General features: G+C 41.0%; 1 protein-coding gene across 4 annotated transcripts in view; it reads left to right on the forward strand.

The window, feature by feature from the left end:
* HMG20A (high mobility group 20A) overlaps positions 1-17,991 on the forward strand; it is a 76,229-nt gene extending 58,238 nt beyond the window's left edge. For all 4 annotated transcript variants that reach the window (XM_078079054.1, XM_078079055.1, XM_036089985.2 and 1 more), the window contains 6 exons: positions 2,512-2,644; positions 3,456-3,487; positions 10,659-10,734; positions 11,441-11,656; positions 12,326-12,468; positions 15,555-17,991. In XM_078079054.1, the coding sequence (XP_077935180.1) occupies positions 2,512-2,644; positions 3,456-3,487; positions 10,659-10,734; positions 11,441-11,656; positions 12,326-12,462 (594 nt within the window). In that variant the 3' untranslated portion in view covers positions 12,463-12,468; positions 15,555-17,991. The remainder of the gene's footprint in view (positions 1-2,511; positions 2,645-3,455; positions 3,488-10,658; positions 10,735-11,440; positions 11,657-12,325; positions 12,469-15,554) is intronic.
* Positions 17,992-25,025: the final 7,034 nt, after the last annotated feature.

Below are 25,025 nucleotides of genomic sequence, written 5' to 3' on the forward strand. Positions count from 1 at the left end.
CTACAAGATAGCTATATTTCTTTTATGTCTCATACTCTTTAAAAAGGATTCCAAACAGACTAAAACCAAATTGAAAAATACTCTCGGGAATTAACTGAATTCAGAACATTTCAAGGAGATTATATTAAGTTGCAACTTGAAGCTCTTTGTGGTAGCAAGCAAGTAGAAAGCAATGCATATCGTCCCTTGTTTCAGCTCTAATGTATAAAGGGATCCTGAGCTGTACATACTCAGTTGGTTACTCTTTTCTTTTTAATTTCTTAATTTCAAAATTAGTACATGTTCATTGTTTAAATTTTTTTAGATGTTACAGAAGTGCATAAAGAAAAAAGCAAAAGTTAACAGTAGTCCTCTCCAGAGATAACTGCTGTTAGGTAGGTAGGGCAAGGGTTTTTGTGTTTTTGTTTTTAACTTTTTATTTTTATTTTTTTTTTAAAGATTTCATTTATTTATTCGACAGAGAGAGAGAGAGCAAGTGTGCACGAGCAGGGGGAGGGGCAGAGGGAGAGAGAGAAGCAGGCTCCCCGCTAAGCAGGGAGCCTGACGCGGGGCTCAGTCCCGGGACCCCGAGATCATGACCTGAGCCAAAGGCAGACGCTCAACCAACTGAGCCACCCAGGCGCCCCTAACTTTTTATTTTGAAAAAAATGCAATGTGCAAAGAGTTACAAACACAGAATAGTACAAAGAACACCCAAATATCCTTTACCCACATTCGCCTGTAGTTAACACACTTACCCCATTTCTCCATTTGTATGTGCACCCACACTCTCCTGGGCAAGCTTCACGTGTATGTGCACTCATGCTCACACCCACTCACTCTATCACTCACTGACACAGACATGCATGTATGCTCATGCTCTCTACCACTAACACACACGTGCATGCACACTCATGCTCATGCACTCTCTCACACATACACACACACACACTTTTTCCCAAAATCATATGAGGGTAAATTATATACCTCATAGCCCTTTACCCCTAAATATCTTAGTGTGTGTTTCCTAAAAATAGGCATATTCTTTTACACCATAGTTTCATTATCACTTTTACAATTTTATATTAACACAATAGTAGTTAGTAGTCAGATCTCTGGATTCCTTTAACCTGGACTATTTCCACAGCCTTTCTTTGTCTTTTATGACATTGATACTTTTTAAGAATGCAATCCCTCCCTCTTCCTCCACCTCCTTTTTGTTTACTTCTAACTGAACATTCCTCATTTTGTACTTCTCTAATGTTTCCTTGTGATTAGATTGAGATTATGCATTCTTAGAATACTGCATAGGTGGTGGTGTGTCCTTCTCCGAGGATCACATGTGCAGGCACACAGTATCCTTTTATTCCTCATTGGTAATGTTAATTTTGCTCACTTGATAAAGTTTTTTTATTCTCCCTTACAATTAATAAGCAGTCTGTGGAGAGACATTTTAAGAACATGCAAATAGTCTGTTCCATATCAGATTTCCCCCTAGATTTAGCATCTATTAATAACTTTTGCTTGATCTAATCTTTACCATGAGGGCTGCAGAATGATAATTTTCCAGCTCCAACACTCCCTCCATGTTCACCGGTTGGTGCTTGGCATTCTAACCTAAGCAAGCGCCCTCTTCCTCCCCGCCCCACCCCTGTTTATGTATTTGTTTGTTACTTATTTATGGTTGGTATGAGCATATTAATTTCTTTTTTCCCAATGGTTAATAGTTTTATTACTCTACTTCAGTGTTTGGGTACTTAAATTGTGCCAGATTTACTAGTTGGGGTGTCCCCTCCATCTGGCTCTTGTGCAAGACAAGGTTTTTAACATAATATCTGCCTCCAGTTTTTGTCCATTTAAAGGCACTATTTTTATACTTTATTCCTTAAACGTAATTGATGAATGAAAAGGACAAGGCACTAAACAAAATTATCCTGGTAGATCAATGACTTTGTTTAAATAATTAATAACACAAAGTATGTAGACATAGGCTCTTTTCATAGGAGTCCATTTTAGGTCCATAGGATGAGGTCATTCCTTTTTATGTTCTTTGTGTCTCCCGGCTTTAGTGCTCCACTCTTCTGGCTCTTAAAAGGCCAATTGATGTATGAGATCATTCTCCGAATGGGTTGGAGATAGAGAAACAAAGTAATATTCCATCCTTTCTCCTGGGAAGACTAAGTGTGTCTATATGGTCTTCAGTCCTCTTGAGGACTCTAATAACCATGTGTAGATTAGAGGACTAACTGTAATATCTTCTTGTGAATATTTTATGAGAATGATCTCAATAGAACTTGTCTTCATTAAGTTAGAAAAGGCAATAAATAGTCTAAAGAATCACAGTCACCTATTTCTTTTATAATTGAGAGATTATATTTTATTCTATCCATATGATTTCTTTATTCTCCCTTAGAGCTTATCCCTTATATACTTTCTTTCCATGTTCTAATTGTCCTCTGTTGTCTTCAAGGAGTTCACTGATACCCAAATAAAGATCTGTTTCTTGAAAATAATTGCACATTTCTTTCCTAGCGCTATCTTGATGAAGCAGATAGAGATAAGGAGCGTTACATGAAGGAACTGGAGCAGTATCAGAAGACTGAGGCCTACAAGGTCTTCAGTAGGAAAACCCAGGACCGTCAGAAAGGCAAATCTCATAGGCAAGGTACCAGAACCAGAACGAAATGTTTTTTGTAGTTTGTTGTGCATGATAGAGTGTCACAAAGCCTACTGTTAGAGTGATAAATACAAAAGATAAGTTTCCATCATTTCTCTATTCTACATTCACTTACAAACGGCACCTTGGAATTTTATTAAAATCACATTGCTCTCATTTAAAAACTTCAGTTGGGTTTCCATATCCAGTATCAAACAATTTGACTGGTGTTCCAAGACCCTTTTTAGTTGCCTGCGTGTTTTTTTCTAATTCCCAGTTTAGGCGTTTCTCTGCCTCTAAAGTCTGTCTACTAAACTACATACCTGCCTTCCTTTAACACCTGTAAGCCTTCATGCACCATTTCTCCCAGCCCACAGTGACCATCCTTCTCATTCATCCATTCACGTTTTCCTGTACTCGAACAGTACATAGTTAGCACCTCCTGGGATACATCAGGCTTTCACCTAGGCGTTAAAGATGCAACAGTGACAAGATAGCCAAGACCCCAGCCTTCATGGATCTTTTGTCCTCCGTTAAAATTGTTCATCACACCCTTCAAGTATTGCTTCAAGCTCCCTTTCTTCAGGAGACATTGCCAAAGAAGCCCCACCCACAGCTTGTCTGTTGTGCACACAGCCTTTGGCATGCATCTCCTGTCCACTCTCGCACTCTATTCTCTTCAGAGGTAGGAACTGCGTCTGCTCTTTCTCTTGTGTCTAACTATAACTAACTGTAGTGTGGCACAGTTCATTTGCTTGGATTTGTTATTGTTTTGTTTTGTTCTTCAAATTAACGTTCTCTTATTCTTTTGTATTTTTAGATGCGGCCCGGCAGGCCACTCATGATCATGAGGTAATCTGCTGTCTGTGTATCATATATCTATGTAGAATAAGGTTGCTGTTTGTCATGTTATCGGACTTTTTTTTTTTTAATGAATGACAGAGTATTTCCTACCCCATAATTCAGATGGGGTGAGTTGCTTTTGCTCAAAGATTCTTACTAAATGGTGGACACTAATCATGAGTCTGTCCTTGAACTACAACCCCTAACTCCAGTCCTTTCCTGTGAAAGAATTTTATTGCCTTGACATGCTAAAGATGGCTGGAATTGGGAGTGAGGTATAGAAATAAGGACCAGCTGAAAGCCATAACTTGGTCATAGTTTATCGTCATCAGATACCTCACTCTGACTCTCAGAAAGTTGTGATTTAGGGAATCCAACATTCAGTTAAAATGAACTATTCAACTGAAGTGTCAGCAGAGCACAAGGGACAGTATCTTGGTTCCTGGCTCACTGGCACTTACTTGTTTACTGGCCTTTTCCCCTCCATTTGCTTTAGCCTATCACCCATAGGATTTAGGCCTGTGCATCTTGACTATGTGGCAAAGAGAGCTTTAAATATATATGTAGCCCAAGGTTCACATATGGTTGTAAGAAAGTAAAACTTTTTGGTAATTCCATGCTTTATAATGCTCAGTGACTTTTCGTTGCTTACCAAATCCCATTCAGCTCAGCGGTCTGAGTCTTCTGTAATCAAGTCCCAACTGCCCTTTCCAAACACCTTAACTCTCACGTTTCCCATGTATATCTATGTACTTAAAAAACCTTTACTGCTCTGGCGCCTGGGTGGCTCAGATGGTTGAACGTCTGCCTTCCACTCAGGTAATGATCTCAGGGTCCTGGGATCGAGCCCCACATCGGGCTCCCTGCTAACCAGGGAGGCTGCTTCTCCCTCTCCCTCTGCTTGTGCTCTCTCTGTGTGTGTCTCTCTCTCAAATGAATAAATAAAATCCTTAAAAAAACAAAACAAAACAAAAAAAACCTTTACTGCTCACTGTCTTCCACGGTTCCCATCCGTTTCTGGCTCATGCCTGCATTCGTATTCCTTCTTTCACAAAAATACTTCTCTCTCTCACTCATTTTATCCACTACCCCTCCCCCATCATCCTATTCTGCCTCACAAAATTCTAGCCATCCATCAAGCCCTGTTTCAAGTTCCATTTCCTCCTTCAAGCTTTTCCTGTGTCCTCCAACTTCCTTTAACCCTCACAGCTCTCTATATTTCCCATACGTAATTAGCTAATCTAGCTAAGATGTTGAGGTTATTCCGGTGCTTCTATTATTCACACTCTTGGATTGTAATCTTTTTGAAGAAAGCATGATCTAATTTCCATCTTGTACTGCCCCATACCACCTAGCATGATGCACTTGCATTAGGAGGTCTTCCATAAATAGTTATTTTTACATAAAACCCATTCGCTGAAATATCAGTGGAAATTTACAAAAAAGAATTTTCTGCTGTACTCTTGTGTGCATTTAGTTTTTTAAAGAAATAATTTCTTCAAAAAAATAATTTCTTCAAAATAATAACTTATTTATCTTTGGTCTATAGTTTTCTCGTACGTAATTTAGCATTGGTGACCTTGAAAACATAGAGAAAACATTTAGATTCACAAGTTAAATAGATTGATTACGATCCATGAATTAGAAAGTAAGAAGCACAATAAAAGCATTTTATTCTTCAAATAAATCCTATGTAAATGTAGATATATGACATCTCTGTGCTCTAATTAGGGTGAAATACTATGATTTTTTTTTTTACTTGAGAAACTGTATACTTTATATATAAAATCCTAATCGAATAGTGTTGCAAGCTTTCCATATTGCCAGATACTTGTATAATTACTTAGTTCTCCTTCTATTTGTCTGTGCCCACCTACCAATATCATGAGATTTCCATATTCTTTTTTTCCCTTATTAAGCATCCTTTATAACTTCTCTATCCTTAATGGTTACAAAAGAGAATTTGGACAATAATCTAAAACATTAGATCTCACATTTTCTAGTCTACAGCTCCTTTCATCACTATGAATTTTGCTGGTCAAATTACATGTGGCATTTTGTCTTCAGTAAGGTTGATAGTTTTAGTCAGGAAAGATTTAGTAGATTTACTCAGTCACAGAAGCTGCTGCTGATAATTTGAGAAATGAAGCTTTTTATTAAATGAGGTTTTTTATTTATTAAATGAAGCTTCTTATTTTTATTTACATGATTTTAGCATGGTATGGATTTCTATGATTTATGAAGAGGAATCAGTCTCCGTGTGATTTCCCTGTCTTAGGATTAGACACATGTTAAATCAAAGGAAAACAAGGAGAGAGTAGATGGCGAGCCAACAGTAGTTTCTCAAATGTGTATACAGTAGGCTCTGTAAATCTGTCTGTTGCTATGCCCACATCAGGATAAAGCTCTCTTATCAAGGTTATTGACCCAATTAATGTCCCTCACTTTACCAGTTTTTATTTTTTGTTGACTACTATCTTTCCTAAAGTAGGTAATTTTGAAACAATTGCAATTAAAAAAGAACTAGTTGGAGTTTTTTAACATAGTTACACAGTGATTTCCTTAAATATAATTTCTTAGCATAATGGTTCAGAAAAATAAGAAAGGGCTATGAGTGAAAAGCAGCCACAGGGAAGCCCATGAAAAGGAAGAACTGAATCAGACCTTAAAGATGCCCCAGGTTTTGTGGGGGACACCTTGAGGTTGGTGAAATGGCTTGGGCAGAGTTATGAGTAAGTTAATAAAAGAGCAAGCATCTTGCAAAGTGCCTAAAACATCATAGATTCTAAATACATGCTTATTTCCCTTTACTTATCCTATTAGGAGTAAAATGACAAGCGTAGACTAGTCTTCCAGCTCACTTCAAAAATACTAAGAACGTCAGAAATTCTCTGAACTGACCAACCCCCCCCCCCCCCATTTTACGGGTGAGAAAAGTGATTTGCCCAAGACAGGAAAGAACTTCCGCAATCACTTACTGAATTAGAGGCAGAAGTGTGAGTGAAATGCAGGCCTCTGTATCCCCGTCTGGCATTCTTGGCCAGGCACGTGCCATGCTACATGGAACAAATTGGTGTTGAAAGTGAAAATGGGCCTGCTTGCTGGGGATGTCCCCAAATTTGTTGCCAGTTAAGACAAATTATTTCGTTTGTATACAGAAAAGAAACCAATGACATTCCTAACTGGAACTTGGATTCCTAAGAACTGCTACCCCGGCAGGTGCTGGCAAGCGCATGCCAGAGCTAAGGAAATGCTGACCTGAGAGACACTGGGCTGTCGGGTGCAGCAGTGGCGCACTCAGCCTGCTACACGGTATTGAGAGTGTTCCCTAAAGTAAGGGCACTTGAGAGAAGCCTGTCACGTTCTATGAAATTCTAGATCACAGCAAAATAGGTTCAGTTCAAAAGAGCCTCTGTTCTCTTACCTTCCACTCAATATATAGAATGAAAAACCAAAGTGAAGAGCATTTTTGCTCCTCTCAGATCAAAAGCCAGCCCTCTAGACACAGAAGTCAACTAGTGTTACTCTCAAGAAAGGGTCTACATCCCAAGTGAGGACCAAGATAGAAACAATAATTCTGTTTCTCCTTTAGTTTATGAGAAATGAGAAAATGACACTCAGCCTGAACAAATTAGACCCTTTCAACGAAGAGGTAATGAAATCCTTCTGATTTTAATCCCTTGAGCAATCCTTGGAACAGCTTAAGTATATCCGAGCCCCCAGGAGGATCCTCTCCATGCCGAGTAATGTACTCAGCAATGGGAGAGTGCTGATGGTTTTTATTACCACTCTTCCGTTAAGTAGAATTTCTGTTGCCTTTCAGAGACTGAACCGTTTCATTTCATTGCTTTCATGTTTATTATTTTGCACTCTAAGAATTTGTACCAAGGGGCAGTGTGTTAATGCACCTACAAGGTGCTGTTCTCTATGCTTATGTAGTTAGCTTGGTTTGGGCCACTCTGGCAAAGAGGAGAAGAGAATTACCAGTCTGAGGAGAGTCAGGGGATGTGGAGAGGGCTCTTGGTACCATGGTAATGGGAGCCAAGCATCCCTCCCTCCCCATCTCAGGGGCAGATATTCAGACCTGGGACTAGGTGACTGATCTCATATGAGCCTGTGCAGTTAAGTAGGAGACTGACAAAGGTAGGACGATAAAGTCAGAAGACTATATGAAGTCATTTGTGGCCTTACATTTATTATACTTTGTTCATGTTGAAATTGTACGTCGTAAGTTTTCTGTTTTCCTCTAGCAACCCAGTAGCAGGGTTAAAGCGTATGTAAGCCTGCAGAATCGAGAGAAAGCCACCGTGAAATATGTCTAGGATCCCTTCTGGCACCAACTTACCTTGCCCATACTTTGGTTCTCTTTGAAACCACTAGGAACTGGCCCAAGGTAGAGCTTTACGTGTTGAAATTGGGGCTTTCACTGATTATTTTATTGTTTATTTTTAAATTGCTCTGGGAAACTTTGCTTGCCTTCTTTAAGAGGTAAAAAGATAAAAATTAAGTGCTAAGAAAATTTCTTCAGGTAAATACACAGTTTTTGAGACTTAACATCTTAGATGGCTCTCTTGATCAGCTGCTGTTGGCAGGCTGTTCACACAGCCCAGCCCCCTGACAAGGCAGACGCCAATATGAAAATAGGAGCTTGGCCGTCAGAATCCCCTCATAGACTGTTAACTGCTTAGTTTTCTACTGGGCACCAGATCATATTTGTGTTCAAAGATAAGAGACTAGTGGTGGCAAGAGTAGGAAAGATATATTCTATCTCTGGCTTTAAACATATTTTTATAGCAATGCCTTTAGTTTTTGTTTTTGTTTTTGTTTTTTTTTACTGTTCTTTATTTTATAAAGGTTTTGGAATCTTCAGATTTCACTAACAATTTCTTCAATACTCATTTTTCCACTGTTGTCTTTACCATCTTATATTATGCAAGATTTTAAACACTGTGCCAGTACACTTATGATTTATATTCCTAATGCTTTCAACTTCAAATTCACTGTAGAAATTGCAGCCAGAGCATCTTGAAATTGACTTTATTCTTAAGGGTCATCGTGGGATATATTTTGCAGTAATTTTGTGAGGCCTTATTTTTTTAATTTTATTTTAAATTCACCAAATTGGCGAATTAATTTTAGGCTTTGTTATTTTCTATCTCACATAATCCCTCACTTTTCACATTTAGAGCCTACTTATTTCTGACTTCTTGATTTTGTTTTGTTTTGTTTTTCCCTATGTTTGAAGAAAATCTAAAAGATCCCCAATTATATAGGCTGCCCCCTAAATAAGTAAAGTGGTAGTGCCGATAGAATGCCATTATTATTGCTCATGGTTGGCAGAGTTCTTATTGTCCATTCTGCAAACTTAGAATGGACAGCCCTATCTCAAAGCATTTTACATGCATAACAGAAGCAACTGAAAAAACACCTAGAAATTCCCTTTATCTCTTCCTGCCTCAACCACTTGCACAGCTGTATACTGTTGACTGTTCAAAGCACAGAGTTAAGAAATGGCTTCCAAATTCTCCATTAGAGAAATTTATGTAGGTTTTTGTTTTTTTTTAAGATTTTTATCTATCTATGAAAGAGAGAGAAAAAGAGCACAAGAGCGGGGGGGATAAGCAGAGGAAGAGGGACAAGCAGACTCTGCACTGAGCGCCGAGCCCAACTCGGGGTTCGATCTCAGGACCCTGAGATCATGACCTGAGCAGAAATCAAGAGCTGAATGCTCAACTGACTGAGCCACCCAGGCACCCCTATGTAGGTTTGTTTTAAGGTTTCTCATTGCACAGCAATTGTACACCTGAGAAAACTGAATACTTAACCTGCTTGAGCTCTGTGAAAGGCTGATTGCAATGAAAAGATGAATACATTTCCCTCACACCTCCACCTGAACTGATGCCTGCTCACCCTACTGTTTCTGTAAGGAAGACATGGCCTTCAGGCCTTACCTATTTAATTTAGCTTCTGTTTAAGAATTAACTGTTTTGGGGGCGCCGGGTGGTTCAATCGATTAAGCGTCTCTGCCTTCGGCTCAAGTCATGATCCCAGGGTCCTGGGATTAAGTTCCCCTGCTCCGCAAGGAACCTGCTTCTCCCTCTCCCTCTCCTGCTTCCTCTGCTTGTGCGCTCTCTCTCTCTGTCAAATAAGTAAATAAATCTTAAAAAAAAAAAAAAGTTAACTGTTTTGTAGGGCACCTGCCTAGCTCAGTCGATGAAGCATGAGACTCTTGATCTTAGGGTCATGAGTTTGAGCCCCACATTGGGCTTAGAGATTACTTAAAAACAAAAATTCACAGTTTTGTGAAAACACTAATTTGAAAAGATATATGCACCCCTGTGTTTATTGCAGCATTATTTACAATAGCCAAGATATGGAAGCAACCCAACTGTTCGTCAATAGATGAATGGATAAAGAAGATACACACACACACACACACACACACCTATATATACATACATACAGTGGAATATTACTTAGCCATAAAAAATAATGAAATTTTGCTATAAGTGACCACACATATGGACCTAGAGGGTATTATGCTAAGTAAAATAAGTTAGAGAAAGACAAATACCATATGATCTCACTTATACGTGGAGTCTTAAAAAAAAAAAAAAAAAGAATAGACAAAAAGCAGAAACAGACCCCTAAATACAGAGAATAAACTGGTGGTTACAAGAGGGATGGGGGCAGAGGGATAGGCAAAGTGGGTGAAGGGGAGTGAGAGGTACAATCTTCCAGTTATGGAATGAATAGGTCACAGGGATAAAAGGTACAACCTAGGGAATATAGTTTGTGGTATTGTAATGGCATTGTATGATGACGGGTGATAGCTACCCTTTGGTGAGCACAGCATAATGTATAGACTTGTAGAATCACTACATTGTATACCTGATACCAATGTAACATTGTGTGTCAACTCTACTTCAATAAAAGAGAAAAGGGGGGAAAAAAGAATTAAGCGGGTGCCTGGGTGGTTCAGTCAGTTAAGCGTCTACCTTCCAGTCAGGTCATGATCTCAGGGTCCTGGGATCGAGTTCCCGCATCGGGCTCCCTGCTCAGCCGGGCGTCTGCTTCTCCCTCTCCCTCTGTGCTGCCTCTCCCTCCTTCTCTTAAATAAATAAATAAAATCTTTAAAAAGGAAAAAAGAATTAACAGTCTTGTTACTCTCAATTCACAGAAAGAAACAGAGGTAAAGGAACGGTCTGTTTTTGACATTCCTATATTTACAGAGGAATTCCTGAACCACAGCAAAGGTAATTACCAAAGTATCATTTTGTGTTCCTCAGGTTTGTGACAGGGGGTTTCATTCTCAGGAGGGATTCATTGCTCAAAAGCAGCAGTATTGATATTCCTGACCCTAGGACTGGTCTGGAAGGAGAAAACTGTTTCCATTTCACTCTGTAGTGAGGGTAGCTACTCAAAAACCAGTGAAGGAAGGCTAGGCCAGTTTTGTCAAAGCTACTTTAGTCTCTGGATCAAGGGAAATAAATATGCATCACTAATTCAGTTGCTTTCAGACTCTTAGCCTGAAACCCTTTGTATAAACAAAAGCTTACACGGGCATCCAGAATATAAAATAAGTAAAAGCAAAGCTGACCCCATTGCAGTAAAGATGGAGACCCACAGCTGTGCTTGCACAGTCTCCCAGGATCCCCCTGTGAAGCCCCTCAGCCTTCTCATTGCACAGTTTAAAAAAACAAAATAAACAAATACCGAGAATTGCAACTGTTCTTTGCAGTCTTAAGTAGGAATATGACCAGCTTTAAGAATTAAAATAGCTCTGGGGAAGCAGGCATTTTATTGCTGAAATTGCTATCTGGAAGGCTATAATGAGAATAGGGAGATGAGGTGGGGTAGCTAATTAGAGACAGCTAAGCAGAACTTCCTCGTAAGAGTCTCTGGGAATCCTCGGAGACTCCTAGTGCTACATGTGTTCTGTGCGGGGGGGTGTGTCCTCAGCTCGGGAGGCAGAGCTCCGCCAGCTTCGGAAATCCAACATGGAGTTTGAGGAGAGGAATGCAGCCCTGCAAAAGCACGTGGAGAGCATGCGCACAGCAGTGGAGAAGCTGGAGGTGGATGTGATCCAGGAGCGGAGCCGCAACACCGTCTTACAGCAGCACCTGGAAACCCTGCGGCAGGTGCTGACCAGCAGCTTTGCCAGCATGCCCTTGCCTGGTAATGTCACCCTTACCTGAGCATTTCGGTGGTGGGGAAGGGAGCGGGTGCTGTCTTGTGTTGGTATTAGTGGGGTGAGGCTGAAGGCTCCCCACCAAGAGGAAAATCAATAAAATAGGGTTTTCTTCCCTCAGAGGTTTCTGTGGGTCTTGTCATAGTATCTCAGTATTGGCTACCGTCATCCAAAATTTCAGGCTCTCTGGTCATTTAAAATTTTCTTCAGTTATATTTTAATGTAATTTATTTTCCTTTCTATGAAGTTTAATTTGATATTCAGAATAATGGAAACTGAGTAATAAGTCCTGAGTAGAGCATTTTTCTTATATATGTTTGCTCACTTTGTAATTTTGTTATTTAATGGGAAGGAAGAGGAAAACAAACACTAGTATTTTTTATATCCTCTTTCCTGTGAAGGATAATCACAGCAGAAAGCAGGGAGAGTCTGTAACTTTTTGTTATATGCAGCTACTCGTATATACTGTAGAACAATTACATAGCCCGTCTTTTTATTCAGGATATGTGGATTGATTTCATTGCTTTGAGGTCTCAAAGTCTCTCCTCTGAAATGAAAATCTTATCTGTGGAGCAGACCAAGTGTGGCATGCTTGTGCCCTATGCTTGAACTGAATAGGGAGGATTTTCTTACTTTCTCTCCTTATCTCACTTCAGGAAGTGGAGAAACACCTACAGTGGACACCATTGACTCATATATGAACAGACTGCACAGTATTATTTTAGCTAATCCCCAAGACAATGAAAACTTCATAGCTACAGTTCGAGAAGTTGTGAACAGGCTTGATCGTTAGGGAATGGTGAGTGCTCACTGATGCAATATGTATGTGCCAACACGTCATCAAAAATAAGAAGGCAGTAGACTTTCTCAATGCTACTGGCATTACATCAAATAAATGAGTTGGAGACTTGATTAAAATTACTGTTACATGGTTACTAAATGTAGTAAATAATGTTAGGAAAGAGTTCTTTCTCATGCATGCCTCAGCATGGTTTAATGGAAAGAGCATGACTTTTTTGTGGTTGAACCTCCATTCCAGTTTTGTTAGCTATTAGCTGTATTCTCCGGTGTTAGTTTCCCAAAGGGTTTTGAAGAGTGAATGAGAAGCTTAGAGGAAATCACCCCCAAAACAGCACTTAGAACAGAATAACTATCACTTAATTATTAAGCTTCCTTTTCCCTGGAAAATACTGATGATAACTTACAACAGCAGTCACTGAGACATCGCATGTGTATAAACCTACGTAAGTAAGAAGCTTTTCATTCAGCACTCAATATCAGAGTAACTATTGTATGTTCAGTGTCACTGTGGAGTATCCTTACAGTGAAACAGCTATTGCCCTGTTTAAAGAGATTTAGACTTTAAAAAAAGGGGGAAAGGGGGCACCTGGCTGGCTCAGTCAGAAGAGCGCACAACTCTTGATCTTGGGGTCATGAGTTCCAGCCCCACGTTGGGTCCAGAGATTACTTAAATAAAATAAAAACTAAAAAGACTTTAAATCGATTTTAAAAATAAACTCAGCAAAAAAGAGAGGAGAGAGAAAATAAGTTTTCTAAAATATATTCAACAAATGACTAGTAGTATGTGTTATGTCCTCTTAGAAAAGAAAAAAAGTACATTTCCAGAAAGTCTCTGCCCATATAAACTTTTTGGCTACTAATGGTGAGTCGTCAGGTGTCATTTCTTAAATAGAACTCGTATGTGTTCACTTAAATTCCTAGAGCTAGGGTGCCCTGTAGTATGCCATCCCACAGAATTGACATCCCTTTGGTCTGCCGGTCAATGCCTACAGACATATAAACTGGAAATCCTAGGACCATATGGTGAGGTGGCCATATATGGGTAGAAAAACAAAAGTGGACAGCAGGATATGCTCCTTACAATGGCCAGTCATGGGTTTGAATCTTTATTTATTTGTCCCGCAGGTACATGAGCACACTCATATACATATTCATATTCTAGCATGGTTTGGACCTTGAGCAAAATGTATAAGAATAAATAAAACCCATGGTTCTTTGTCTAATGAGGCAACATCTGCTAGCAGAGACAAAAGGAGTAGTCTCTCCTCGGCCATGCCATTGGACGGTAACCCTGCAAGACAATTGATTATACTTTAGCCTCAGCTGTGTTCTGATGGGGGAAGGATTACCATCCTTCTAGCGGGTAGCCAGATGGAACAGACCGCACTTCTAAGAGATGGCTGGACTCCCTACAGGATAAAGAATGGCATTACCGCTGCTGTTTATGAAGGGAACAGCTTGTAAATCTAGGCCTGGGATTTTCAGAGTCTCATCATCCTTCTCATTTTCACACGGTGTTTTCAATTAGCACTGTTGTAGGCTTGAAAAGAGAGAGCCCGGAGAAACTGTGGAAGATTGGGAAAGAACACAGTAATTGATAACATGGTGTCTCCTCACGTAGGTATAGGGCAGTTATTGCAAGTTTTGAGTCAAAAGTGGTTTTCTATTTTGAGCATTTTGCCAGTAAGACTCTCCTAAAGCTATGCCTATCTCAGGATATTAACTGTAGTATCAGCTTCCAGAGGTGTCGTTGAAAGCCTAGAATGTTACCATTATCCTTGATTTGAACCTATATTTTGCTCTTGAAAAAAGCAATACCTGAAATGTGAACCGTTTTTATTACTACAGATTCTTACAATCTAGTCACTCAAACATAACTAAGAGTAGATAGTTCCCCACACCCCTCGAAACTGTCAAATGAAACAATTATTAAGACTGTGATTAATACTAGCTTGGCCTCATTATACAAATATGTACAGACAGAGAGGCCTGATGTCCCCAGCATTCGTGGTGCAATTAATTACTCTGACGTGAGCTTGGCAAAGGTTTCATCCACTGTCAGGAGCCAGTGAGTGAAGGGAAGCCAGTGTCCTACAGTTTTAGGAACGTATTAGAGCTGGAAGGGACCTTTAGAAATCCCAACATTTTACATAGGAAGAAACTGGGTCCCAGAGAGGTGAAATTTCTTGCCTGAATATCTAAGTAGATGAGTGCAGAATCCAAGACTAGAACGCGTATACCTAAAATCTGGTTCAGTGGGGTTTCTAAAACATTGCTATAAGGAGTGGGGGCAGGTGTAAGGGGAAAGCACTAAAAAAAACCTTGGAATGTGAGCATTAAGATAAATAGAAAGCAAATAGAAGAACTTACAATCCAATAATTATAATGTTACAAAATTTTGGTCGGCCCATTTAAAAATCATTTTTACGGACGTACAATGAAAGACTTGCCCCAGCTGCCACCTTCCTCTGTGACTAACTGGTGCTTAGGAAAAAAGTAGGGCTGGGAGGAAACCGTGGGGGCAATTTCACATTGAGAGGTGACCATGTCACATAAACTGTCAAAATCCATGTCACTTGATTTCAGTTTAACCAAATGAAAAATATTCGGCTCTTTGAGGAATTGAAAAAAAAAAAAAACCTTTTCTTATGCGATTACTTTTTTAGCAATGTAAGAAAATATATTGATCCTGTGCACACAATACATTTCTATATACATGCCAAGATTTTTAGATTTATGCTTGAAGAAAATTGGTTTTGATTGATTATACATTCTTTGGACTAAAATGGAGTACTAATTTTCTATCATCGGATTTGGCCCTGATAGTTGCTTTTCTGTGTTGGGCTGACGATTTTCCTACCTCCCCATTGTTGCTGAACTGGAGCTGGGCCATGTTTCATTGAAATGTTATCTAAAACATCTCAGTGAGCTTGTCTGCTTGCAGCTTTATGAGCTCTTTTGTTTACGCGCACCCTGCTCCTCACCTCAACCCTACCAGAAATAGAACAGAGAGAGCCCTAACATTTCTGATCAGTGCTTACCTTTTTGGTATCTTCATTGTTTTTCTCCCTCCCAATCCTACAGGTCTTAGAGCTCCAGGATGTTCTGTAAGTGGTTTTACTTGTGAGGAATGAGAAGCCATCCATGGAAATTTGAACTGAGTGGAGGCAGAGAGGGGGTACAAATTGCTGTGCTTGGGAAAGCACTGTCAGTTAGGAGTTCAATGCCTTCACCCCGGGAAGCGTATGAGAGAGCAGCTAGAGGAACGTGGATATGCACTTCCTGTGGAACCGTCCTTGTGCAGCTTTGAAAGCGTACAGCCACTCTCCCGGGTCTTCGGTTTTCTGTCATCTGCATTTCTTTCTGATAAAGTGGGTCTGCATAGATTCTGCCCACCGGCCGCCCTGACCCTGACCGCTCCTGCAGCAGAAGGGAAGCCTTCTCATTGCTCCACTTCACACAGGACCCTTTTCCCAGTGGTTCTGGCTTTCTTACCTAGCTGTCACTTTTTTTTTAATGCCTTTGGGGGTGAGTTTTTATTTCCTTCACCCCCTCCAAGTTCAACATCTCCATTTTCTGACCTCTGGGGTCTGTTGCTCAGCAGGGCTCTGAAGGAGAGCCTCTCTCATTGGACAGGCCCAGGCTTCTCCCTTCATTGTCCTGCTGTGACTCCAAAGAAAGGAGCTTCTTGTCGACAGTGCCCTGTGGAGTGAGGCTGTGTTTCCGACCCCACACGGTGCTCAGTGGGTGCCAGCCCTCACCGAGGCTTTGTGATTGCTGCCCTGACGGAGAATGCTCTTTCCTTCCTCCTTGCTACTGCCTGCTGTTTCCTAAGCATTGCTCCTGCACAGACACCGTGTCCCAGCCCCAGCAAGGCTCTCTGTTCCCATCTGTTGGCGATGTCTTGTGGAGCATTTTTGCTAAGGAAAAGGTCATTGGCAAACAGGAGAGAACGGGAAAAGTAGTTTCTCATTTGGCATTGAAAAAAAAAAGAACCCCAAAGTTTATCATGAGTGAGAACTGAGGGAATCCCTGTCTGCTTTAGGTATACTGATGCAAAGATAGGGACAGGTGGAACTGTTCGAAAGCGTCTCTTGAGCTGACGAGCAAGGGCACAGAGGAATTCGTCTTCTCTCTGCAGCCACAACTGCAAATCGACGGCAAAAGGACAGGCTTCCCTTCCTTTTCCCCTCTTAGGAAGTGATTTTTTTTTTCTTTTAACACCAAAAGGGAAGAGAGGTTTCTGATTCTCACCTCAGGGTTTTGTTGTGTTTTGTTTTGATGCTCTAGAGCACAAGGCTGACAGTTGCAGCTGAGATCTTTGGAACCAAAGTGGGGCATGCTGAGCCCATTGTCTAGGCACCACGCCACTGAAGCAGGTGGAAGTGTGTCCCCCTCACAATCTGCTCATGAGCCAGGGTACAAGCCAGAAACCCCCTGTCGTGTTGCTGCACCATCCTGTCTTCTCAGCATCTCCTTACCTGATTTCTTTATTAGCCCAAAGGAAATAAAATAACAACAAAAACAACCTTTTTAAAAAATGTTATGTGAGCACACGTCAAATTTCCATGCACTGAAGCCCACACACCACTGCTTGGCAACTTCTTAGAATAAGAGCCCATCATTATCTGTCACCATAAGCCTAGCCTGCTTTGTTCTGTATTTTCCTATTTTCCTGCCCTCACCTGCTGTTCCTGTCACTTCCCTCAGCCTCCTTGCCTGCTCGGTCCAAGCTAGAACACCCTGTGTGTGGCAGAAGGACAGCCAAGCCAGTTCTGGAAGTTTGTATCTGCCTTCTGCCAGACACTTGATCTCCTTTTTCTTTCCTCCTGATATTTCTGTTTCTCCTTTGTGTCAGTTTTGTGCCCTTTTGTTAGCAGCACTGTTGAGCAGGAAAGGCTGTAACTTGGTCCGAAGATTATCATTCTCCAGACTCTAGCTAGGACGTCTGACATTGACTTGAAACATTTACATATTCAGGAATGCCCCGGATCTTGCAAGAGCCTACACTCTGAAACCATTTTCACAAAATATGCAGCCTGCTTTTGAAATACTGCCTCTCCCAGTAACTACACACCTGACTCTGGTGGCTGGGATTCAGCTGCCACAAAACCGTCAGATTCTGTAAAGCAGGTGTGCGTCGCTCAAGCGGGAGGTGGTGTGAGCTTACAGGCTGACGTGCACCTGAGTCCTGTTTCCCAATAAACCTGTAGATACTCCTGCACACTTACAGGTTCTTCTCAAGAAATGACTTGTTGCCTATTCAGTATTACAGATCTCTTTTTTTCTTTCATTAAAACACAAGGAGCAGCTGAGGAAAGTAAGACAAAGTGTTTTATTTCTGACAACATTAAATTTTAGGGAAAAAATTGTGTACATGTATTTGGAACTGTTGAAATGCCAAGTTTTCTGTACAAGTGTTTTTGTAATTAAACTTTTAGATTTTCTTTGTTTTTGAAGAAGTTGATATGCTTGCTTGACACTTGCCTCATTAAAACTTTTCTATGTTGAATCCACCTCATTCAATTTTCCCTGCATTGTAATGAAAAAAAGTCCTACCTCTGCCTTTTCATCTTAAAGACTTTGTCAACTCCACATTAATCATCAAGACTGTTATGCTTTTAAAACATTAACACATTCATTTTACTAATTGCTTATTCAAAATGTGTCTTAGCCTGTTTGAGAGTTCAACTCTTTTAATGTATGGTGTAACAATACAGTGAGCTGTAATTCATTTTAATGTAGCAGTGGTATTCTGGAGGCAACATGGAAGAAGTCTGATGTTCTTCCTTTTGACAAGAGATTAGTTGTCCTTAGATGCTTGCTTTTAAAAAAACCACTACTTAACCAATCAGAATCTTTTTTTTTAATATTTTATTTACTTATTTGACAGAGGGAGACACAGCGAGAGAGGGAACACAAGCAGGGGGAGTGGGAGAGGCAGAAGCAGACTCCCCACTAAGCAGGGAGCCCAATGCGGGGCTCTATCCCAGGACCCTGGGATCGTGACCTGAGCCAAAAGCAGATGCTTAACGACTGAGCCACCCAGGTGGCCCCAATCAAAATCATTTTTAAAGGAAATCTGTCACCTATTCCCACCATGCTTTTAAAATCCTAGGGGCGAGAGAGAACCTGGCTTTCAAAGCCTGCTGCTCTCCAAGTAGCCAGTGGTATTGTGTTGGGCAAGACTTGCTTTGCTCCAGCTCCAGTTTCCTCTTCTGAAAGAACACATGCCTCGCAGCTCTCTTACACTGTTGTTAGAAAGCTTTAGGGAACAGAACTGACCATGCTTTGGAGGACACAAAGACTTGGTTACATGAGTGCCGAGAATTATTTATTGAGCCAACTTAGTTAGGATGGGCCTTGACTGTACGCTTAACAGAAACCCAAATCAGCAAAAACTTGAACAAGAAGTGCGTCTCTGTCATGGAAAAGTATTCCAAAGGTTGGCAGTCCAAGACCAGTATAATGGCTCCTGTCTGCACCACAACATGGCTCCTTTCTCAGGGTCACCTCATGGTCCAAAATAGCCACTTGACCATCAGCCATCCTTTGAAATTCCGGGCAGCATGAAGAAGAAAAGAGGGCGAAGACAAAATGGGCAAACACAGCTGAGTCAGCACCCTTTAAAGAATCTTCCTGGAAATCACACTCAACATTTCCAGAACTCAGTCACGTGACAGCGGCTCGCTATAAAGGAGGCCAAGAAATGTCACCTTTCCTTGGACGTTACTTCCCCCAATGATATACGAGTTACAGTCACTGAAGAAGGGGAAAATGAATACAGAGTAAGCAACTAACAGTTACGTGTTACTCCGTGCATGCACCAAAGCCAGCCCTGCTATATCAGTGAGCAGGGTGCATTATATTGCCTTTGCCTCTTGGCCATCCGAGAATTGGTCCTATACTTCCTTGGGACCCCACCCCCAACCCCGCCGCCAAACAGCGAAAAAGCCGAGAACTAGCTTCAGTCTGAGTTTGCCTTTCCTGTTGCCACCTTAGCTTGTCCCAAACCCCTCAACAGCTGGTGGCCAGTCCTGTTTGGTAAAAGTCAACATAAACAGGTGGTATTATTTCCCCCAGTTGTTTGTTCCCTTTCTCTAACTGCTCAGCATCTGCTGGATTAAAACAACACCAGGATAAACTTTCCCTGAGGGTGGGGGAATTGAAGCATTGCTTGGCGGAAAAGCTCATAGCTACTTCCTGCCTTCCAAAAGAATTTCCTGCCTTGCAACTGAGAGTTCACAGTCAAGGGCTTTTTCTTTGTTTCATTTATTTGCCTTTTGACACATACCCTGCACTCAGAATATCTATAGAAATAAACACTAGCTCATGAGCCAACTCTGGACTGAGAGAGCAAGTAAAATGTCAATGTCCATTCATCCCCTCATCCAGAAACCATTTCAGTATAGTTTTCATGGGAACGTGTGTCTACAGGGGAAAACTGCATAAAAAGTTCTAACATGGGGCACCTTGTATTAAGAGCTTTGATACAGGTAAATAATTTTTGGAGAGTGAAAGAATGGCTTGAATCTCACCTGACAGATGATTTTTCCATAATTGCAGGAGGGTTGGCAATGGGGAGTAGATCTGAGCCTTGAGGGTTCTGCATCTTAACTAATAAAACCCTTATCTGAAACATAAATATAAAAGTCTAGCTGATAACCATCAGAGTTTTTCTAGTAGAGGTTGAGATAGCTGGAAAGTAAGAGTAGTTGGATTAATTGTAACTTAGATGAATGGCTTTCAAAGTGTGCTTTTGACTTATTAATAGGCCATTAAATCAAGTCGGTCAAAAACATTTTTAAAAATAAAATGAACAGAGGGGCGCCTGGGTGGTGCAGTTGGTTAAGCGTCCGACTCTTGATACCAGGTCAGGTCTCAATCTCAGGGTTATGAGTTCAAGCCCTGCATTGGGCTCCAAGCTGCACTGGGTGTGAAGCCCACTTAAAAATTAATTAATTAAAATGAAGAGAAACTGTCAATACATATAGTAAGGGTAAGTATTATTTTGCAAAACTTTTTTCCCCACTTTAGTTCATACACATGTGCTAGGTTAGAATGTAAAATATGTTTCTTACCAAGGGGTCAAAATAAAGACGGTCCATGACGTTTCACTACCTCTGAAATTGGATGGAATTGCTGAGTTCCAGTTTGCTGGGCTCTGCAGTTTTCTACTGCGTGACCTTAGGCAAGTTGCTTAATGTAGTCAGTTTTCTTATCTGTTACCCAGGGATATTTATAGTTTCAATTGTGTAGTTTTATATGGATTAAATTAGCTAATCCGTGTAAAACATTTAGTGCCTGTCACAGAATAGACACCTAAATGTTAACTATTATAATTTGTGAAAGATTCAAGGGAAATGAGAACAATTAGACATACCATAGGCCAAGCACTCTCCTCTGCTTTTTATATAAATTATGTCATTTAATTCTAACCACAACGTTATAGAGTAGGACTACTGTACCCACTTTACAGGTAAGCCAATTAAGACTCAAAGATGATAAGCAATTTGCCCCTGGGAAGAGACAAAGAATGGATTTATACCCAGATAGTTCTGCCTCCACATTCCTCTGTAGCCAGACTGTCTTAGAGCTATTTAATGAGACTGACCTGAGTTCAGAGCAGTGGTGTAGTATGGTGGATGTGAGAACCAGAATTAGAACTACTCATCCAACAATATTTGCTGAATGTCTTTCTTTTGTCAGGAGATACTCTAGATCCCTGTCCCCATGGAGTTTATATCCTGCTAGGGGAAAAGAGACTATAAACAGCCTAACAAACTCTCCTCAGCTAGTTGCCAAAACAAGATGAAATGCTACAAAATAACTGATAGAGGAGAGGCTTCTCTGAAAAAGTAATGTTTAAAGACAGACCAGGCTGATTCCAAGGAGCCAGGCCTGTGAGGACTTAGGGAATAGAACGGCCGAAATCCTGAGGCAGGGATGAGCTGTGGAATTTCAAGGAAGAGAAAAACCCATAAGGCTGGAACAGAATACAAGAGAGGCGGAGTGGCTTTGAAGTTGCCAGGTAGGCAATACGAGATCGAGATCGTGTAGAGCCTTGTAAGGTGTGGTAAAGAGTTTAAATTGTATTGTAAGTGGTGTGTGAAGAGAGCTCTACACAAGTATGCAGCAAGATCTGATTCATATTGCTCAGGCATCACTCTGGCTGCCATGTCCCGAACTGGGGAGGCAAGAGCAGAATCAGGCCAGTTAGAAGATTGGCACAGGGGGCGCCTGGTGGCGCAGTCGGTTAAGTGTCTGACTCTTGGTTTTGGCTCAGGTCGTGATCTCAGGGTCGTGAGATCGAGCTCCACGTTGGGCTCTGCGCTCAACGCAGCCTGAGACTCTCCCTCTGTCCCTCCCACTGCACATGCTCACTTGCTTGCTCGCTCTCTCTCAAAAGAAATAAATCTTTAAAAAGAAGAAGAAAATGGGCACCGGAGTCCAAGGCAGAAGTGGCCTGGAGTGGTGGCAGTGCGGACAGAAAAGAGCAGACAATTTCAGGATATATTTTCAAAGTGTAATGGACAGAAGTTGTGAAGAGAATGTGGAGAATGAAAAAAAAGAATTAGGAATAACTCCCTAAGAGGGGTGCCTGGGTGGCTCAGTCAGTTGAGCATCAGACTCCTGATTTTGGCTCAGGTCATGATCTCAGAGTCCTGGGATCGAGCCTAGATTTTCTTGGCCTGAGTAACTGGGTAGTGCCATTACCTGAGATGGAATGGGCCTAAGGATGGAACATCATGGAGGAAAAAGTAAAAGTTCTATGTGGGACTTGCGAAATCTGAGAGTCAACCAGCAGATTAGTCCCTGGGCAAGACACTTAGATCTCTCTGCTATCCACTAAATGTTTCCTTTCAGCTCTTCAGTCTGTGGTTCTGTGAGAGTCTAATTTCAGGTCAGTGTTTGCTAACATTCCTTCTAGCCTCAGTACATGCACGCACATGAAGATCCAGCTACTCAAGCTGTTTGTTGAACTCTGAAATTAAGGAATGGTCTCTTTTTTAATTCTTCAAGCTCCTTAGGAAAAGAATTTTTCAAACCTTGCATTTGCATTTATTTAAGGTTGGCATAAAGCAGCTGAATGCTCTAGGATACAAAAATCATACCGTAACCTGATGGCTAGAAAATCCTGGGGCAAGTAATGGAAAGCGTCTGCTTGAAGGAGACTGGCCAGTATGTTTGGCGTCATTCAAAGAAGGGTAATGGGAGAAGACATCAGTGATACAGCCAAAAGGTTTATGGAATCAGCAAATGGGTTCCTGCCAGGGGTGCTTTTGCTATCTTCAAGGATAGACATTAACTCAAGGCAGCTGGGTCCAGGCACTGGAATGTAAGATAATAATCTGTTTTCCTTGGGGCTGCTGTATTTTTTTTTTTTTAATTTGGGTTTTTGTGTTTTTTTTAAGATTTTATTTTTAAGTAATCTCTACACCCAACGTGGGACTCAAACTCACGACCCGGAGATCAAGAGCCTCACTCTCCACTCCAGCCAGCCAGGTGCCCTCGGGGCTGCTGTATTTTTTAAGTGGACTTACACTTATCAAAAGAAGTTCTTATTTTTGAGGACAAACTAGTTTGTCATTATGGATTTTAGTCACCTCTCAGGAGAATGAATATTTTAGATATAGTCATTCATTCAAATATTTTCCAAATACATACTATGTGTTTGGGGTATAAAGCTGAGGACGTCTGTCTCCTCAAGAAGTTCACAATATAACAAAGAATAAACATGAAAGCTGACTTCAGTAGGATCTGATAAATTATCAAATGGCTGTAAGCAAACTGTTCTGGAAAACACAAAGGTTGTACTTGGGGGAGGTCAAAAAAGAGCTTTACCAAGATAACAGTTTGAGCTAAGCCTTAAAGAAAGTACAGTTGACCTGTGAACAACATGGCTTTCAACTACATGGATGTTTTTCAATAAATACAGTATAGTACTGTAAATGTATTGTAACATACAGCATATAATATATATAACATACAAAATATGTGTCCATTGACTATGTTATTGCTAAGACTTCAGGCGACAGCAGGCTATTAGTAAAACTGTTTTTGGGAGATTGCAGTTCTGTGTGGATTTTCGACTACACAGGGGCTTGATACCTAGCCCCTGGCATTGTTCAAGGGTCAACTGTAGTTCTTTAAGAGAAGCTAAAAATAGAACTGGTGATATGAGTGCATTTTTGCTGTACTCAAGTAATTCCTAGAACACAGGAATCCAGGGTATTGATAAAAAATATATATATAGTAAGATTTTTTTGAAAATGGATTATAAATGGGCCTTGAATGCCATACTAAGGGACTTAGCTTTTATTTGCCCAAGGTAAGACATCAAGGCTGTTTTTGCAAGGCAATGATGGGAGATGAAGAAAAACTAGACCAGAAGTTCTTAACACGTTTTCTGCCATGAACCCATTTTTGCAATCTTATGAAGCCCCTGGACGCTTCTCAGAATAATGTTTTTAGGTGCATAAAATAAAATGTAGGATTACAAAGGACAGTAACTATATCAAAATACAGCTATCAGAATATTAAAAATGAGTTACACAGGAAAACTTGTGTTTCTTAAAGGATTAAATAACATAATCTAGCAGCAGCTCTAATAACTACCATAATTTTAAAGTAGTAATGATCATAAAAGGTATTTCAACATCTGCAACAGCTGTTACGTGGTAAAATACCTGTGTTTCTGCTGGTGGCAAGGTCACAGGGCCTGCCAATACTACTGGGCTCCGTTGCCAACATTTAAAATCCAAAAAAAGTGCAAAATTTCAGTTAGAGGTTTATGAAAATCAAGAAGCAACTTTTTTCCCCTGTTCATGTTTGCAATTCTTAGTCCTTGCTGGACTCCTGAATTCAAAGCAGTGTAGAGAGAGACTGGTTAGCAGGCTGGTAAAATAGGCAGGACACGAAGCAAGAAGAACCTGTAGTGGGGGTGGTGAAGGAGCAGGTTGGAGAGACATCTGGGAATTTGACTTGGTTTCCCCCAACCCTCAGTGAGGGACTCCTCAAGGAGGAATTTGGGGGTAACACGCGGTCTGGCCAGACAGGCTCAGGAAGGCATAAACCGTTAAAGTAGCATAAACCCTCGCATCAACTGTCCAGGTTGCCGTAGAGTTTCATTCACAGGGTCAACTAGTATTTATTCCCCTCTGTGGCCGGTACAAGGAATGCAGCCGAACAGACCTGGTTCTTGCTTTCATGGAGCTTACTGTCTCATGGAGGAAACATGATTAAGCAAAGCTAAGTCGATAGGCTATCACCGTTGGGCTCAAAAGCAGGAAGAGAGTGGTGGTTCTGCAGAGACTGCTGGCAGGGAGTAGGACCTATTTTAGACTGTGGGGTCAGGGAAGACCTCTCCAAGGAAGTGACTCTTAAGATGAGATCAGAACAACGAGTAGGACTTAGGTAAGGAGTCAGGAAAAGAGCATGAAGCCCAGCCTCTGTCGGTGCTGTAGAGGGGCTAAATGAAAATCAGGGGAGGTGAGCAGAGGAAGCTTGGGGAAGGGTGGCAAAAGGCAGACAGGAGTTAGACCACAGAAGGTC

Source organism: Halichoerus grypus, chromosome 8, assembly GCF_964656455.1.
Source record: "Halichoerus grypus chromosome 8, mHalGry1.hap1.1, whole genome shotgun sequence".
In the NCBI taxonomy this organism is placed as follows: domain Eukaryota; kingdom Metazoa; phylum Chordata; class Mammalia; order Carnivora; family Phocidae; genus Halichoerus; species Halichoerus grypus.